Source organism: Oryctolagus cuniculus, chromosome 15 (genome assembly GCF_964237555.1).
Source record: "Oryctolagus cuniculus chromosome 15, mOryCun1.1, whole genome shotgun sequence".
Taxonomy (NCBI): Eukaryota; Metazoa; Chordata; class Mammalia; order Lagomorpha; family Leporidae; genus Oryctolagus; species Oryctolagus cuniculus.
The window spans coordinates 85,230,493-85,248,199 of record NC_091446.1 but is presented as its reverse complement, the minus strand read 5'-3'; the positions used below and the strand labels follow the sequence as shown (position 1 = coordinate 85,248,199).

The window sequence follows — 17,707 nt, the reverse complement described above, 5'->3', positions numbered from 1 at the left end:
CCGCCACTGAACATTCCTACACTGCAGACTTTTCTGTTGGGCAGGGCTGGTCTATGGGAAGACACTGAAAATGAATTTTTGGGACCGGCACGGTGGCGTACCGGATAAAGCCCTGGCCTGCAGTGCCGGCATCCCATATGGGTGCTGCCAGTTCAAGGCCCGGCTGCTCCTCTTCTGATCCAGCTCTCTGCTATGGCCTGGGAAAGCAGTGGAAGATGCCCAAGTGCTTGGGTTTCTGCACCAGTGCGGGAGACCCAGAAGCTTCTGGCTCCTGGCTTCTGATCAGCTCAGCTCTGGCCACTGCGGCCACTTGGGGAGTAAACCCAGTGGATGAAAGACCTCTCTCTCTCTCTCTCTCTCTTTCAAATAAATAAATCTTAAGAAAAAGAGTGAGCTTTCACTTCTAAAGGCACAGGGCAGGGTCCAGAATAGTGGGACAGGAACTCCCAGGACTCATTCCAGGAGTGCCCCACCCCGGCCTGGGCTCCCCAGCCTCCCTTCCCCGGCCAGAGCCCTACAGCGGGCACGGACGCAGGAGCCCTGTGGTGACTGAGCCGCTGTGCTCCCGTGCCACCAGGGTCTTTGGGGAGCCCACTTTGAGGAGGCCGGCCTGGAACGTGCCTTTTCTAGCCTCGTGTCAGCGATGTGAAAAGTGTGAAAAGCCCGCCGTGAGCAGGGGCTTGCAGGACTGGAGGAAGGCCGCTCGCCCGGTTTGTCAGGAAGCCCTGCGGCCGCCCCAGCGACATCCCAGCTCCCGCCCCACAGCACACACGCAGGCCACGGAGGGGAGCGACTGTTCTTTTATTGATGCAAGTATGTCCAGCCACACCGAGAACTGACATCCTGCATTACGGTACAGCTTTATGTTCAAGAGTTCATGTCAAAAACGAGACAGCAAATTGGGGGTATGTGTCCAATGGGGCAAATCATCAAGTGGCAGACGCGGACAGGGTTTCAAGTAAGGACTAAAAGTGGTGAGCCGTGAAGTGCACACTGGGGGGACGGCTCCGGCACACACGTACAGAACACGTTCCATCACAGGATCCCAACTACAGATTCTCAAGGTGCAAGCCTCTCTCTCAGACATCAACAGAGCGGCCCGCACCGGGGAGCCCGTCTCAAAGTGCAAACACAGGGACAGTCAGTGCAAGCATTGGTTCCGGGCAGCGGGCGCCCGAGGCCTGGCCTGTTCCTCTCCAGCCCCCCCCCACCCCCCGCCTCGGGAAATGTGGAAATCAGAACCTGGCTGGTCCCGGCCCAGGCTTCCCCTCCCTGTCAAGGCTGCTGCCCGAGCCAGGCATTCGGAGACAGCCAAGGACGATGAGCTCTTGCAAGAGACGGAATCAGCCAGGAGGGACCGGCTCGGCTTGTGTCCCGGCCCACGATCAGGGAGATTCACGCCAGGAAGTCGGCCACGGAAAAGCGGAGTGCACACCTCCAGGTGTTGTGCAGTTGGATGGGAACGGGTGCCGGCCTGGCTGGGTCTCCGCGTTTCGCATTCCAGTCGGGGGCAGGACGGGGGAGGGCAGTCCACTAGGACCTGCGTTTGCTTCTCTTTCCCTTGAACCTGGACACCAGCCAGCGCAGCCCGAGCTGTCACCGTCCCCAAGGCTGCCGTGTAGCGCTCTCCTCCCAGCTCAGCCCGGCTCTCAGAGGCAAGGCTGGGAAAACAGCTCCACGGCGCCCCCTCTCAACAGTCTCAGCTTTTCCTCCTCTCTAAAACGTGGCTGAGAAACCACCAACCAGACGCCCCCCCACCCCGCCCCTGAACCCAGAAATCCCTGATCAAAGAAAACAGACATGTAAACTCTGGGAAGCACACACTCCGGAAGGAAGCGCGTGAGCCCCCCAGCCACCCACCCAGCCCCTCGCTGAGCCCCCGCGGCCTCTAAGGCACTAACCCGACGTCAGGGACGCTGGCGGCAAACTCATCCGGGCAGGCCGGGCTCACGTTGGTTTTGGTTGGGTTGTTTTTTTTTTTTTTAATTTTTTTTCATAAGGTGTGAATAATCAAAAGTAGAAAATAAAAATCTACATCTCATTAGAATAAGATGGGATCATGAACGCCATCTCCCATGAGACTCTTTCCCCGCCCCTCCCCATAAGCAGGGCCCTGCCCTGTTATTTAAAATAAACCAAAAAAACTTTGTTAAGTGCCAAAGGTTGATGCATGAAATAATTACCATTTTTTCCATAAAAGTTATATACAAAATGGACCCCAGCCAGTGAGGCCGCCTCATCTGAACAGCCCAGCAATCCGGACGGAAGCTCGCTGCGCGCCAGTGCGTCGTCCTGTGCCTGCAGCACCTCAGGCCCGGTTGAGCAGAGTCGTCCTACAGGTGCACAGGGAACAAGGTGAGAGTCAGGCCCCCGCGTGGGCAGAGGGCAGGTCCACGTTGTGCAGAACCTGCAGCCCCTTGCAGAAGAGCAGACCCGGGGCCGGGCTGAGGACGGCAGCACCGGCATCCAGCATGGGCGCCGGCTCAAGTCGCCACTGCTCCACTTCCCATCCCGCTCCCTGCTAATGCGCCTGGGAGAGCAGCAGAAGGTGGCCCAAGTGCTAGGGCCCCTGCACCCATGTGGGAGACCCAGAAGAAGCTCCTGGCTGCTGGCTGTGATCTGACCTAGCCCCCTGGCCGTGGAGGCCATCTGGAGAGTGGACCAATGGATGGAGGATCTCTATTTCTCTCCAGTTCTGCCTTCCAAATAAATCAATCTTTTACCAGCAGAAGAGAGGTGCGTGGTACCTCCCACCCCCACCCCGTGGGCTCGGGGGTCCCTGGCAGGGTCCAACCTGAGGGTCTTCCAGCTGTCCTTTTCCATGTGGTTCTCAGGGCCTTCACTTTCAAACGAGGCGATGAAGAGACCTGAGAGGCAGAGAAGCCCCTAGATCCCCACCCCCGCACCCTGTTTTCCCCTCCAGGCCCAGGACAAAGGGCGGGTCTCTGGGTGGGTCCCAGGGCTTCCCAGCCCCCCGTTCCCCCCCCCACAGCCCTGCAGGCGGAGCCGGCCAGCCAGCGTCACCTGGGCAGCTCACCTTCCTCATTGTAGATGGGCGCCGTGAGCAGGTAACTCTGAATCTTCTTGTCCTTCTCGAAGGGACACTCTACCTGCGTCCACGTCATGAACTCGTGGATCTGTCTGGAGATCTCCCAAAATTTCTGAAGGCACAGGGTGTCCATCTGTCGCCTGGAGCTTATCACCCTCCCTCAGGGGCCGGGGCTGGGGGAGGCGGGTGCTGGTGCTGCAGGGCCAAGCCCGTGGCCGCTCTGCCCAGGCCGTCGGGCTGCTGTGTGATCTCAGCTCCCCACCCATGGCTGGGGCCTTACTGTGGGAAACGGGTGCCCCGCCCCCACCCCGCCATCCTTGGGCAGGTGCCCTGAGCCCCTCCCTCCCTCTGGAATTCTCTGGCCCCACCTCTTCTCCGCCTAAGCTGCTCTGTGCTTTCAGCTGCCCCCCTACCTGCCCTGTGCCCTAGGATATCTCTCCCTCTCCCTCTCCTCCTCCCCCCCCTCCTCCTCTCCCCCTCTCTCTCTCCCCTCTCCTCCTCTCCCTCTCTCTCTCCCCCTTTCCCCCTCTCTCTCCCCCTCCCTCTCCCTCTCCTCCTCTCCCCCCCCCTCTCCTCTCTCCCCCCCCTCTCCCCCTCTACATCTCCCCTCTCCCCCTCTCTCCCCTCTCCCCTCCCCCCTCTCTCTCCCCCTCTCTCTCCCTCTTCCCCTCTCCTCCTCTGCCCCCTCCCTCCCCCCTCCCCCCTCCCCCCTCCCCCCTCCCTCTCCCCTCTCCCCTCTCCCTCTCCTCCTTTCTCCCTCTCCTCCTTTCTCCCTCTCTCCCCTGGCCAGGTTAGCTGTAGAACCAAGGCCCTGGGTACATGCAGGCTCCCTGGGACTCCAAGCTCTGTGACCAGGTCACCCCACCACCACCAAGATGGGCTCCCATGCCCCCCACCCCCGCCCCCGTGGCTCTCAGTCCTAACCTCCTCCCAGCCTCAGGCAGGGCTCGAGCAGCCCCTCCCCCAGGCCCCAAGCTCACCTTGAAGTTCACGTGGCCGTTGGGCAGGTGGTTGGTGTGGATCTTGTGCAGGAAGTAGATGTCCTTGACGAAGAGGTTGAACACAGGGATGACAATCTTCTCGCGGCTGCTGTTGGCCGTCTGGGACCGCTGCGTGGCCCCCTGCAGGGCGGTGCGGTAATTGCAGAAGTTGCTGGAGGGGTCCATGTGGTGCTGGGGGGGGGGGCAGGGAGGCCCTGGTGAGTGCCCGGCTCCTGCACCCCCTCAGGCCTGCTCTGGGCACTGCCTGCAGCTGCAGGTGGAGCCCAGGAGCCAGTGCGGGGAGGGGGGAGCCCCAGGTAACCGCAGGACGAGGCCTTCTGAGTTTGTCTCACCCTCCTCCCAAAACTTTCCCTTGCTCCTCTCCCAGGCCCGACCAGATCCGCCAAGACAGACATTGTGCAAAGCAGAGGTCCTATGAGGGCAGAGATCAGCCCAGCTGCTAAGTCGCCCGCATCCCCTGTGGGAGCCCCGGCCTGCAGCCCCTGGCTCCAGCTCCCTGCTAATGCAGGCCCTGGGAGGCCTGATGATGGCTCAAGTGGTCCCCGCCACCCACACAGGAGGCCTGGACTGAGCTCCCGACTCCCAGCTTGAGCCCAGACCAGTCTGTCTGCAGGCATCTGGGGGTGAGCCAACGGATGGGAGCTCTGTCTGCCTCTGTGTGTGTGTCTTTCTCTGCCTGTCAAACAAAATAAACTCAAATAAAAATATTTTTTTTGACAGGCAGAGTGGACAGTGAGAGAGAGACAGAGAGAAAGGTCTTCCTTTGCCATTGGTTCACCCTTCAATGGCCGCCGCGGCCAGCGCACTGCGGCCGGTGCACCGCGCTGATCCGAAGGCAGGAGCCAGGTACTTATCCTGGTCTCCCATGGGGTGCAGGGCCCAAGCACTTGGGCCATCCTCCACTGCACTCCCTGGCCACAGCAGAGAGCTGGCCTGGAAGAGGGGCAACCGGGACAGAATCCGGCGCCCCGACCAGGACTAGAACCCGGTGTGCCGGCGCTGCTAGGTGGAGGATTAGCCTAGTGAGCCGCGGCGCCGGCTCAAATAAAAATATTTCTAATGCATTCTCTTTCAAAGATGTCCATAAGGCTGCAAACAAGCTCCCGCCCGGAGCCAGCCTCTGGGTGACCAGATGGCCCCGGAGCAGCGGCCGCGGAGCAAGGGAAAGGCAGGTCAGACTGTGCGGCCACAGCTGTCACTCGCCGTTCTCCAGAACTCCCTGGGGGCCGAGAATAGCCTGCCGTGGAGGGCAAGCATCCAGCCAGCCAGCCGCGGGGGCACGGGCTCGGGGGTCCCTACCTCCAAGACGTCGAACTTGGCCGTCTTGACCTTGGACCACGTCTTCTTCAGCCGTGCCACGGGGCTGAGGTTCATGCCGGCTGCGGGCACAGTGGGGAGGCTGGGTCAGGCAGGGCAGAGGCGGCAGGCCGCAGGGGCTGCCCCGCCCGTGCCCCGGGACACTCACAGATGATGGCCATCATGGAGTTGAAGTTGCCGATGTTGAAGCACTCGCGGGCCACGTCGATGAAGAACTCCAGCATGCGGGTGCGGTGCTTCTTTTTCACCACCTGGAGGGCGGCGGCACGGCCTCGGTGTGGAGTCACCAAGGGGCCGCCAGGCAGGGGGGCCGAAAGGGCCCCGGGACTTGGACGGGCCGAGGGGGCCGGGGCTGGGGTCAGCTCCCTCGGCCCAAAGGGGATGGGGCCACCTCCCTCTAGGGCCTGTGTGGGCTGGCAAAAAAATGCTTGCTGGGGCTGGCACTGTGGCACAGCAGGTAAAGCCACCACCTGCAGTGCCGGCATCCCATATGGGCACCAGTTCAAGTCCCGGCTGCTCTACTTCCAATTCAGCCTTTTGCTATGGCCTGGGAAGGCAGTAAAAGGTGGCCCAAGTCCTTGGGTCCCTGCACCTGCGTGGGTGACCTGGAAGAAGCTCCTGGCTCCTGGCTTCAGATCAGCCTAGCTCTGACTGTAGCGGCCATTTGGGAATGAACCAGTGGATGGAAGACCTCTCCCTCTCTCTCTCTCTCTCCCTCTCTCTCTCTCTGTCTCTCTCTTTCTCTTCTTTTGTAACTCTTTCAAATAAATAATTTTTTTTAAAAAAAGAGTGTTTGCTGAGCATGGGGCAGGGGTAGGGAGGTGGGGCACTCCTTGGATGGAGGCCCCATTGTCACTCAAGGAATTGCTGTGTGAGGGACACCTGACGATGGAGATGCCATTGACAGACAGCTCCGTCATCTAGCTTGAGGCTGGGGCAGCAGCCAGAGCCTCCTGGGGTACCGAGGCACACAGGCATGGCAGTCAGCTTACCCGGCACACTTCAGTGGCCACCAGCATGCTCAGGCAGTTGAACCAGTTGTCATAGGCCTCCAGGCTGAAGGTCTTGGTCAGGTCCCCTCGGCACTGGGAGGGATCCAGCAGGTCAGGGGGATTGGGCAGGTCTGGAGCCCTGTGCCCCCTCCCAGCACACCTCGCCCTCCCATGCTCCCAGAGCAGGTGCTGCAAGGGTCCAGCAGGTGTCACAACCCCACCTGCCAGGGCCCTGCCCACTCACCCTGTGGTTGTCCCGGGAGTCCGTGTGGCTGATGATCTGTATCAGGTCCTCGGGGTGAATGCTACTGACCCTCTCCTGGGGGCACAGGGACAGCAAACGGGGGGCAGGTGACGGCCCTGTCCCTCAGAGGAAAGGGACAGAGCTACAGAGTAGTGCGGTGGGGAGGGGGTGCAGCCCGGGGCACAGACCCTCTGCCTTCTCACAGCCCTCTGTGGTTCCCACCTTCCGGCCACCCAGGGCTGCCAGGCCCCTGTGGGCCTAACACCAGGCACAGGCACCTACTACTCATATGGCCACGCCCAGCCTGAGGCACCCAGGTCAGGGCTCATGAGCCCTCTGCCCCAATTGGCAGGGGCTATGCAGTGCTGTGCACAGAGGGGCCCTGGGTGAGCTGCAGAGGGCGCACCCCGCCACACCTGCACAGGCAGCACTGACCAGTTCGATGTGGGTCAGCTGCTGGGCCAGCACCAGGGGGTCGCAGCACACGCCCAGGATGTCCTTCTGGGCGGCTGGTGGCTTGGCCTTGAGGACGGGCCCTTTGTCCATGGCTGGCTGCCGGAGCTTCTCCCGCAGCTCCTGGAGCTGGTTCCGGGTGGCCAGGGACAGCAGCAGGCTCTGTGTCATTTGGGCGATGGCCTTCTTCACGGTGCCGTTCTCCTGTGGGGGGCCGGGGGGGTGGGGGGGGTGAAGGCGGTGCTAGCATGGGCTGGCGGGACATGCCTGGCAAGGAGCCCGAGACCCCAGCCAAAGCCGCCGTGAACCTCTGACCTCTGACCCCAGAGCCGGCTGCCCTGAGAGCCTGCTGGCTGCAAAGTGTGATTTCTCCCACAGGCAGCCCCTGAGCTGTTTCTGGCTTCTCCCAGGCAAGAGCCGCTGGGAGCCAGGACAGCAGATAGAAATCTTAGAGCCACTCCAACAGGTCCCCACTGCAAGGAGCCGGGGGGGGGGGGGGGGGGAGCAGGGGTTGAGGGAGGGGCAGGGGCTGGGGGAGGCACTGGCGGCGCCAGGTTGCAGGGCCAGCTGAGCTGTCATTAGGGGATCGGGGACCCAGCCGCAGCAATCCCCTAGGGCAGTGCCAGGACAGGGGGCCTATGCAGACCCCCCACCCTCACCCTGCAGGAGCCGAGGGAGCCCTGACCTCGTCACACTGGGTGACACGGTGTGTGATGGCCTTCAGCTCTGCCATGGCCTTCTCGTCCTGGAAGTCGTAAGGGAATGCCTCCGTCCACTCCTTCAGCAGCTGCACGACCTTGGCCGAGAAGGACTTGAGCTTGGCCTGGGGCGGCAGGGGCAGAGTGAGACCCCCAGGCCTGAGCAGGTGGCATAGGCCCCCCAACCCCCAGGCCTGGGCCAGCACCTCCTGTCCCCGCGTGTTCGGGTGCTATAATTAAAAAAGCACCCCATAAAAGCCGAGCGAAAACTTGGCACCCCATGCAAGACTCTCTTGGTGCCCTCTTGCTGAAAAGCAAAGTGGGCAGGTGCAGGGGGCAGGGGGTGGGACCCCCAAAGGGCAGCAGCCCGGAGGGAGTTCCAGAGGGTGCAGCCGGATACCCTCCCCCACCCCCACCCCCGCCGACCCCCTCCAGGGCGGGGTGCCCTTACCTTCTCGGGCCCCGCCTCCAGCCGCTGCCTCTGCTCCAGGCAGATCTGCCCCACGCGGGCCAGCAGGTCATGAGGAGGCACGAAGACCCTGGAGCTCAGCAGGAACGTGAAGATGTATGTCCTCTGAGGAGGGAGACAGGTGCAGGCTGCCTGGACCCTCACTCCCCGCCCGCAGCCCCCTCCCCCCGCTGCCCAACCACCCCAGCACCGGGCCGAACCCAGCCCTGCATGTGGGGAGACTCGCAGGCCAATGCAGACCCCTTGTGCAGCCCACAGGGCTCCCCAAGCCCTCCGTTGCTCTAGACCCTGGTAGGCCTTAGAGGGCAGGGTCTCCCCAAGCAGCACGGGGCCCAGACGGTGGGGCATGGCCTGAGGAGGGCAGAGCTGGTCAGTGGGGTAGGTGTGGGTTTGGGAGGCAGGGCCCGGCACAGCCCAGTGGGGCAGGAGCCTGGGGCCTGAGACCTGGTGACAGGCCCGGGCACGGCCTCTGACCCCAGCTGCCAAGCCAGAGCCCCACCCCCTGCATCCACCTGCCATCGGCACTGGGAGGGGCCCTTCCCAGGGTGAGGAAGGGGGGAGACTCTACCCCAGCTGGGATCTTGCTCGGCCACACGCTGTTGGGAGCAGGGCTCCCTGGAGCAGGATTCAGGGGCCTGGGGCTCCTGCTGGCCGCACCAGCCCTCCAGCTGCTGGGGGAGAGGGGGAGCCCCAGGCAGCAGGTGAGGCTGGGATGTGGAGGGAGAACACACGGGGATCACAGCTCCGAGCTCTCGGCCAGAGCTGGAGCTCCAAGGAGAAGCTGTGTATCTCCAAGGGGGATGGGGGAGGTGGGGGGGGCACGGGTGTCAGCTGCCCACGAGTACGGGGAGACAGTGAGGGAAGGGGCTGGGGCCTGGTGGCTTCTCCTGCCCCCAGCCGGCTCCACTCTCTCCTGGGAAGCTAGTGGCAGTTCTTGGGGTCACAAGACAGGAGGAAGAGGGAGGGGTCGGCAATGCCAAGGCTACTCCTCCTGGACCTGACTCCTCCAAGAGCGGACGCCGGAGGCTGTGCCTCCTCCAGGCCAAGGCCAGCCTGCCCCGCCGCTGCTCCCGGGAGTGCCTTGGTCCCGCCTTCCCTTGGGGGGAGGGGTGCACAGCTCATGCCAAGGGGCAGGCAGGCCTGCAAAGCATGGTTGCTAAGAGACGCCACCCCCACGCGTGACCAAGGACGCCTCCTCCAAGCGCGGATGGTAGCGTCTGCAGGTGCAGAGGCGGCGGCTGCTGTGTGCCCCTGGGGGCGGGGCAGGGCTGGCTCCTCCTCCTGCTGGACCACAGCCAGGGATGGGGGGTGGGAAATGGGGTTGGGGGGTCCCTTATGACTTCCCAGTTGAGCCATGAGCTCCAGGACCCCAAGTGCCAGCCCTGCACTTGGACCCTGTCTCATCTCACAGTCCCACTCAGAACTCAGGGCCCCTGCTGGCCCGTGTGTGTGTGTGTGTGTATGTGTGTGTGTGTCCACCTGCCTGGGGCAGTAGCAGGAAAGCCACTGCTGACTGCCCCAGGCCGGCCACCTGTGCTTCCAGGGAGGGCAGAACAGGAAGTGAGGACCCACGGGGGTGGCACTGGGCCCCGCTTCCCCCCTGCCCAGAAGCAGCACCCCACCCACCGCCCCTACTGCCCCAGGCCCTGCACTCACATCGGGGTAGTAGTCCACCGTGGGGACCAGGTGCTCCATCAGGGCCTCCAGGGACCCCGAGATGAGGCGTCCGTCTTGGAAGATGAGCCCTCCCGGGCCGCCGCCAGCCCCACTTCCCCGCTCGCCCATGCTGGGCTGCATCTGTCCGCTACAGCTGGGCCCAAGGACGCTGGAGAAGACCACGGCCGTCTGGGGCATAGCTTCCTGGGGAGGGGAAAGAGGCTGTGAGCCCCTGGGGGCTGAGAAGTGTTTGTCCGGCCCCTGCTTGGGCGCACTGGACCACGTGGTAGGAGCCTGGACACAGAGCCAGTCTCCTGGTGGTACAGAGGTATGTGTTACAATGCACGCTCACGGCCCATCCCCAGCCTGGCCCCTCACTCAGGCATCCTTCGAAGGAGCAGACCCTTCCTCGTTCCCACATCGCAACCGACGCCCAACAGGAAAGAACTCAACTCAAGAAAGCCTGGGATGTCAATCCAGCCCAGGGGTCACCACCTCCAGGAAGCCTTCCTGGATTGATCCCAGACTGCTGGCCCCCGCAGCTGTGAGTGGCTGTGTCATCTGACTGTGTGTCCTCTTGCCAGCTCAGAGGAGGACAGCGAAATAATAGAAGTGGGTTTCTGGGACCCCAGCACCTTGCCCACACACAGACTGGAGCGGCTGCCCCAGCAGGGCATAGTCCCAGGTTCAAAAGGTGAGTGGCGGGCAGGTGGTGATCTCGCTCTTTTGGCCTCTTCACCCCAAGATCCCAGGCTCATCAAAGATGACAACTCCAGGCCACCAGCCTCTCCCGCCGTTGCTCTGGTCAGGGGGTGTTGTGGGGGGACGTTCTAGCACCCCACTAACTCACACAGCCCCCACCCATCCTCCAGCGCAAGGCCACCCTCCGTCCAGCCTGCAGGGAGACTGGGAGCCAGTCTGGGACCACAGCCACTGCCCACTGCAGAAAGGGGACAGGCGAGTGGGCAGGGCCTAGTCACTTTGGGGGGGGGCTAGGGAGGGCCAGCAGGGGTGCCCCAGGTGGGCGGGGGCTTCTGGGGGCTCAGAAGCCTCCCAGGGAATCACCAGAGCCCACAGCGGCCTGGCTAATAGGTGGAGGGGCCCTGGGGTCTCCCCAGCCCACCTGTCACTCCTGCTGCCTCCCAGGAACCAAGCCTCTGCAGGCCACTCCCACCGGGCCTGCTCTCGCACCTGGAGTCCACCTCTCCTGTGCCAGCCACGTGGCGCCCAGCCCCCTCTCGGGCCGTCAGAGCTGGACGCCGGCCCCGTCGGCACCCCCTGGGAGGGAGTGCACGGCGACAGAGGTCATCCAGCACACCAAGCTGAGACCCTGTGTGTTGCATGTGGCTCCAGGGCTGGCTCTGAGACCCCGTAGCAAACCCCCCCCCCCCCGCAAGACATTCATTACTCTCCAATACTGCAGGTGAGGACAAGGCCCAGCAGGGCAGGTCACTGCCCCAGGTCCCGCAACGAGATCGAAGATGGCCAGAGCCTGAGCCTGCCTCAGCCGCTTGCGGCTTTGGAAGGATCCTCTGACTCCCAGGGCCTCAATGTCCTCTCTAAAATGGGCACAGAGAGGACTACTCACAGGCTAGCCGAGAGGATCAAATGAACCTTCAGCGTAAAGTGCCAGGTCGCCGCCTCCCCGGAGCTGACTCCCACCGGCGTGACTGCCCGGGAGCCCCCACAGCCACAGGGTGCCCAGGACACAGACACCTTGCACGGCTGCTCCAGAGCCAGGCTTGTTCCCTGCCTGCCTGCACCTCCTCCCTGTCAGGTAGCCCTCCCCCACAAGGCACCGCTGTCCCAACAGCAGCAGCAGCGTGACCCGAGTTCCCAAGCATGCCTCCTCCTGCAAGACAGCAGGCGATTCCCACGCAGGTGCACGGAGGCCCGGGAGCTCAGTCTCAGAGAGTGCCCACCCCCAGGTGCCTTGTGCCAGCTACACCGGCCCGTGCTGTCACCTGGGGACCTTCCAAAGACACCCCCAAGAATCCGAGTCCACTGGTTGAGGTGGGGATGGATGGGGGTGCAGCCCTACCACTGGCAATCTCGTGGTTTTCCAGGTGCACATGGGAGCAGAAGGCAGGGGGCGCCTTTGTCCTGCCTCAGCTGCATGCAGCCCACCACCCCCCACCCCCGCCCCAGGCTGCAGGGACCGCTGAGAACCAGGATGGCGCAAGGCTGGCCGGCAGCCGGAGGGCCACAGCAAGGAAGCTGCCGGGACCCCCGCCTCCCCCAAATCCAGCTGGGGGAGGGGACAGGTTTGCACCCCCAAGGGCCTCCTCTCAGCGCCTTGCAGCTCCTCCGTGGTTCAGGCAGGAAGGCAAGCAGTTTCTAATTATAGACCTCAGCCACTCAGGGGGGAAAAAGTGCTCACAGGGAGGCGGGTGCGAGTGATTCACCGTCTCCTTACACTCCCACTCATGCCCCCCCACGCCCCCACGGGCCAGTGGCCCCAGGCTGTAGGCTGAGGGGGAGGGGCCCTCCTGCCAGCTAGAGAGAGCCTGGGACCGCACCGGACTCTCTGGGGGCGCCACAGAGGAAGGGGGGTCTTCCTGTCTGGGACCTCAGAGGACGCCCGCCCTATTACTGCGACAGCCACACGCAGGGGTCTGCACCCCCTGCCGTGACTGGCCCTGGAGGTGAGGTGGGCAGAGCAAGCAGGGGCAGGGGGCTTCTTGGGACCAGCACCGCCGCCCCCCACAACCAGCACCGCTCTGCCAGGCTCTGCCCGAGCTGCCCCAGCTGCCACCTGTGCTGTCGTCAGCAGTGAGGGCTCACGCCTGCCATCCTCAGCCCCTCCCTGGGCCTGGGGAGAGCTCCCCGCGGCTGCAGCCCCGTCTCCCGCACGCCCAAGTCCTGCCCTGCGCTCCCTGCCCTGGGCCCAGATCTGCCTCTGCCTCCACGGGGTGGCTCTGAGCCTCAGTGTCCCCAGCTGTCAGCCAGGGGGCGGGGCCTCTCATCCCTCCTCCCTGCAGGGAGCTGCTGTGTTAAGCTGACAACACAAGGGGTCAGGTGCACCCTGCATCTCTGCCTTGCTCACCGCTGCCGGGGGGGGGGGGGGGGGGCAGCAGGGAACAGCCCGGAGCTGCCAGTGGGCGCGTTCTGCCTGCTCACTCCAGGCGGGCTGCTGCCGGGAGCCTCCCAGATTCTCCCCAGCAACGCCCAGGGAGGCACATGGAGGTGGGATCCGTGGGCTCTGCTCCCTGGGGAGCACGCCCATGCCAAAGCCTCCACTCCCTCGCTCTCATGCCCCCCCCAATCCGGGCCGGGCACGAGCTCCTGGCTCCAAGCACTCTCAATACTTAGTGACTGCTAGGCCAGGGACGCGGCAGACCCTGCCCTGTAAGACCCACCTGGGGAAGGGGAGGAGACCAGGGAGCCATCCCCAGGGCTCAGTCAGGGCTCTGGGGCACCCCCTCCGCTTCCCCGCGTGGAGTCTGGAAGTTTCTGAGAAGTGCAGGGACGAGGACAAGCTTTCTGTAACTAATCGCGTGAGTCGGGGCTGAGCCGTGCGCTGGGTGCCCTCAGAGGAGGGCGCGGGGCTCACTCGGCCCTGTCTGCCCCTCCCACGGCGTCGCAGCGCGCCCCTGAGTGTTCCCCAGGGCGGCCGGCAGGGGGCGGCCTGCAGGGGACTGGCCCGGCCTGAGCAGGAGACACGGGGCGGCAGAGTGCACGGCCCCACACTCTGCCCGAGACCCCAGGACCCACACACTCTCCGAAGACCCCCACGCTGAGAAACTTTTCAGCGTCCGGGAAACCGGGGCCGGATCCGCCAGGAGTGGGGGCGGGGCGCGCGCCGGGCTTGGCCAGGGGGGTTTCTTTCCCAGGCAGCTCTATTTTTTCACCTACTCAACAAAAACCGAGACTATTTTTAGCCCTGCAAGCTGCTGGGCATCACAATTAGCGACTGCAAATTACACATCCCGCCAGTCTGCCTCCGCGGGCTGCCGAGGGGGGCGGGAAGAAGCAGTGGTCCCCAGGGTGGGGGTGGGGGCGGGGAGCTTTCGCCCGCCCAGGGCCACAAAACCAAGAGGGCCCGTGGAGAGGCTGCGATCAGGTGGAGCCGCGCGGACAGCTGGGACCTGGCCGGCGACCCCGGGCCCAGCTCGTGCCGGGCCCCACCCAAGGGACCCCAATAGCCCTTCTTGGGCATCTGTCTGGCTCCGAAGTTCTGGGGTGCAAAAGCAGGAAGCTATCATTCCCTCATTCATTCATTCCCTCATTCATGCATTCATCCCCTCATTCATGCATCCTCTCATTCATGCATTCGTGCATAACTAGGACCCGCGCAGACACTGGATGCACCCACGGAAGGAACGTCATCACTCCCAGGCCCCACAGAGCACCCACAGGGGCAGGAGAGGCCGGCGTGCACGAGGGCCGCGGATAACGCAGGTGGCACCGTGGATCCCAAGAAGCTCAGTGCTCCGGACAGAGGAGAAAGGGGATGGGGGTGCAGGCTTCGCCCAGCTCTGCCCAGGGTCCAGGGTCCAGGATGGAGTTCCCCTTGGCAGGAATTTCTCCCTGGTTCTGGCAGGGACCCCCAACGCCCTTGGGAGTGGTCTCAGAGAGGACAGTGGGGGCCCTCACGTCACCGAGAGCTCAGAGCCCAGTGAAACCTGCAAAGGCAACGCCCAGCTGTGTGGGGGGGCAGCCCTGGGACAGGGGTCCGTGCGGATGCCAGCTTTGTGGAAAACCTTCCCTGGGTCACAGGATTCACTTGCCTCTGTGGATTGTCACCCACCCTGGATGGGAGACGGCTCCAGGCCAGGAGAGCTGTCTCAGAGCTGGCGGGGGCCCCGCTCTCTGGGACACGGGGACTCTCCGCCACGTGTGAGCTCAGCCATCTAACCTTGCAGGAGACAACAGGTGAGGGGTCCTGGGCCTCCTGGTTGGGGAGCAGCTCCGGGACTCGCCTGGGGATAGCCAGCCAGCCTGCACCTGCACTTCCTCCTCCCCTCTCCCCAGCACTCACGCCCCCCTCCCCAACAGATCAGACCAGGGCGGCAGCTGTGTCTCCTCCCCACTCCCCAACCCCTGCCTGGCCCTCCCTGGTCCCCAGATCCTGCCATTCCCAAACGGGGGTTCACAGACCAGAAAATACAGGGAAAAAACGTGGCCAAGCCACAGATGTGTCAGTTCTGCATGGGACTGGGACCCTCCAGCTGATGGAGGCAGCAGCAGAGCTGGGGGAGGGCTGTCCCCCTCCCCACACCTCCTCCCCCGGGCCCCCACCGCAGCTTCTAAGCCCAGTTCCCGGGTCTCCATCTCCCCAAAGCTTGCGAGAGCCCTGGTCCTGCCTCCTGGGCCACACCTGGGAGCCAGCCCTGCTCAGAATGGGAAGATGCTACTGCTTGCCTGGACCGCGAGCGGGAAGTTCAGGACGTGGGCTTGGATGGCACCTGAGCTCCACACTGGTTGGGCCGCGCGGCGCTGGCCTAGGCACGGACTTGGGGGCTGGTGCCACCCTTCCCCGACCCAGTCTCTGAGTGGCCCCTCACCTCCCCACGCCCAGGAGAGACAGGGCCCCGGCTGCAGGTGGGAGAAAGAGGAGGGTGTTGCCTCCTGCTTCCTGGACCCCTGTCCTAGGCCCAGGGGCTCAGCGCCGGTTCTGGTCTGCCCAGGGGGTGGCGCCCTCTGCCAAGAGGCCTCTTCAGTCCCCGCCCCCTTCCTCCCTCTGCACCCCTGTGGCCTCTGCAGCCGAGAAGCCCTGGGGGCACCCAGCTGACCCCAGCCCTGCAGCCCCCAAGCCCCTGGGCAGCGGGCAGGGGACAGGGCCAGGTTTGCCTTGGCACAGCCCCGCTCCAGCGAGGAGGCGGCTCCATGGGAACCCGAGCACTCACGGCACCCAGGCTGGTGTTGGGAGCAGGGCTGATAAACTGGGCTTTGTTCCACACACACAGGGTCCATATTCCCCCACCCTGAATTCCTTCTACTGCCACCACTGTGGAACTGACCCCGGGGGAACCCGCCCTCTTGTCCACCGACTGCCCGAGACAAATTCTGCCAACTTGGGAGTTTTCCTCCTCTCCTTCCTCCTCCGTTCTGTCCAGTCGACAGAGCATCATTGTCCACCAATAACCATCCCGTTACCGCGGCTGCAGAGCCCGTAGATGGAGCACGTGAGGCTGCCGGGAACGCTGGCCCCTTCCTGGCAGGCGGCTGCACACTCGACTTCCCTGCTGGAGCCTCCTGCACAGACCACCCCCTGGGCAGACCAGAACAGGGCGCTGTGCTCCTGCGCCCTTGGCCAGATCCTTCCTGGCTGGCGCCAACTCCAGGGCTCTACCCGGCACCCGTGCACGTGGGCAGGCGGCTCTGGGGCTGAGCAGAGGGGAGCAGGTGCACACAGGGAGTCCCCTCAGGGGGTGCAGACCCTCCACGATCCACTTCCGAGGTGGGGGTCCATGAAGATCGTTGGACCATGCCAGGAAGTCCCCAGGGCCCTCCCCACACTGGCCAAGTGCACACAGTGGGCTTCTGAGCTGGGCCCAGAGCCAGCCCGAGGAGCGGCGTCGAGCGGCCGTGGACAGGGACAGCCGGCAGGCGGGCGGGGCCCCAGGGGCGGCTGCTGGGTGCTGCAGATTCATGCAGGAGTGGGCAGCGGCCTCCGCCCTGCCAGAGGTGCTGGGAGACGAGAACATAGAGCGCTTTTGTTTTTAAATGGCATCTAATTAGGCTGAGCCAAGATTTTTATTTTTTCCTTTGTGTTTAAAAACAACTAAAAAGCGATTTTCTCCGGCTGCAACTGCCGCCTTCCTGGCTGACGCCCAGGGCAGCACCAGGGAGCCAGCGCTTTCCTAGGGCTGCTCAGTGGGGTCCCTGAGCTGATGCTGGGGTCTGAAGCGCCATGGCCCTGTCTGGCGGTCACAGCCCCCGAGAAACGGGAGAGGACCTGGGTCTTGACCCCACCCCTTCTGTGCCCTGAAAACCGTGGCCCTCGTCCCTGGGAGTCAGACCCCGGCCAGCCCCAGGAATGCCACTGGCACTCGGCCACCTCTGCCTGTCACCTCCGCCAAGCTGTCTTCCAGATAAAGTCATCGGCCCCAGGTCCCACAGGTCCAAAGTGGCTGCAGAACTGGGGATTCGAATCCCGGGACTGTAACCATGGTGACCTGACCTGACTCCCAGAGCCAGCGGGGGGGGGGGGGGGGCAGGGGAAGGAAGGGCAGGTGAGGGCGAGCGGTCAGGGCGTGCGAGAGAGCCGAAGTGAGATGCAGAGGGTGCGGGGTGGGGGTCTGAGGGGCCTGGGAGCCTTCCCACCCTCTCCACAGCTGTCCGCTGCTGTCCACTTTCCAGGTGGGGCGCAGGCAGAGCTCCGTGCGCTGCCCACATCGCCTGCTGTGTACTATGGGAAAATGCGGGGATTTCAAACTTTTCTTTGGCATCAAACTTATCTTAATTCCATTTTCCATGAACTTTGTCCCTCCAAGGAATAGCCTTTTTTATTTTATCTTTTGCTTTTATTTATTTGAAAGGCAGAGAGAGAGAGAAAGAGCGAAAGAGGAGAAGAGAGGAGATTAAGAGAGGGGAGGGGAGAAGAGAGGAGAGGAGGGGAGGGGAGGGGAGAAGAGAGGAGAGGAGAGGAGGGGGAAGGGGAGGGAGAGGAGAGGGAGAAGGAGAGGGAGAGGAGAGGGAGAGGGGAGGGGTGAGGAAGGGAGGGAGAGCAGAGGGAGAGGGAGAGGAGAGGGAGAGGAAAGGGAGAGGGGAGGGGAGGGAGAGGAGAGGGATAGGGGAGGGGAGGGAGAGGAGAGGAGAGGGGAGGGAGAGGAGAGGGAGAGGGGAGGGGAGGGAGAGGGGAGGGGAGGGAGAGCAGAGGGAG

General features: G+C 63.8%; 1 protein-coding gene across 3 annotated transcripts in view; it reads right to left on the bottom strand.

Annotated features, from left to right (window-relative positions):
* Positions 1–1,965: 1,965 nt before the first annotated feature.
* The window catches only part of RASGEF1A (RasGEF domain family member 1A), a 57,535-nt gene continuing 41,793 nt past the window's right edge, over positions 1,966–17,707 (bottom strand). For all 3 annotated transcript variants that reach the window (XM_070058383.1, XM_070058384.1, XM_070058382.1), the window contains exons 2-13: positions 9,880–10,083; positions 8,206–8,328; positions 7,742–7,879; positions 7,039–7,260; positions 6,604–6,678; positions 6,360–6,452; positions 5,516–5,618; positions 5,350–5,429; positions 4,030–4,221; positions 3,038–3,161; positions 2,795–2,867; positions 1,966–2,333 (exon numbers count right to left, since the gene is read on the bottom strand). In XM_070058383.1, the coding sequence (XP_069914484.1) occupies positions 2,309–2,333; positions 2,795–2,867; positions 3,038–3,161; positions 4,030–4,221; positions 5,350–5,429; positions 5,516–5,618; positions 6,360–6,452; positions 6,604–6,678; positions 7,039–7,260; positions 7,742–7,879; positions 8,206–8,328; positions 9,880–10,077 (1,446 nt within the window). In that variant the 5' untranslated portion in view covers positions 10,078–10,083 and the 3' untranslated portion in view covers positions 1,966–2,308. The remainder of the gene's footprint in view (positions 2,334–2,794; positions 2,868–3,037; positions 3,162–4,029; positions 4,222–5,349; positions 5,430–5,515; positions 5,619–6,359; positions 6,453–6,603; positions 6,679–7,038; positions 7,261–7,741; positions 7,880–8,205; positions 8,329–9,879; positions 10,084–17,707) is intronic.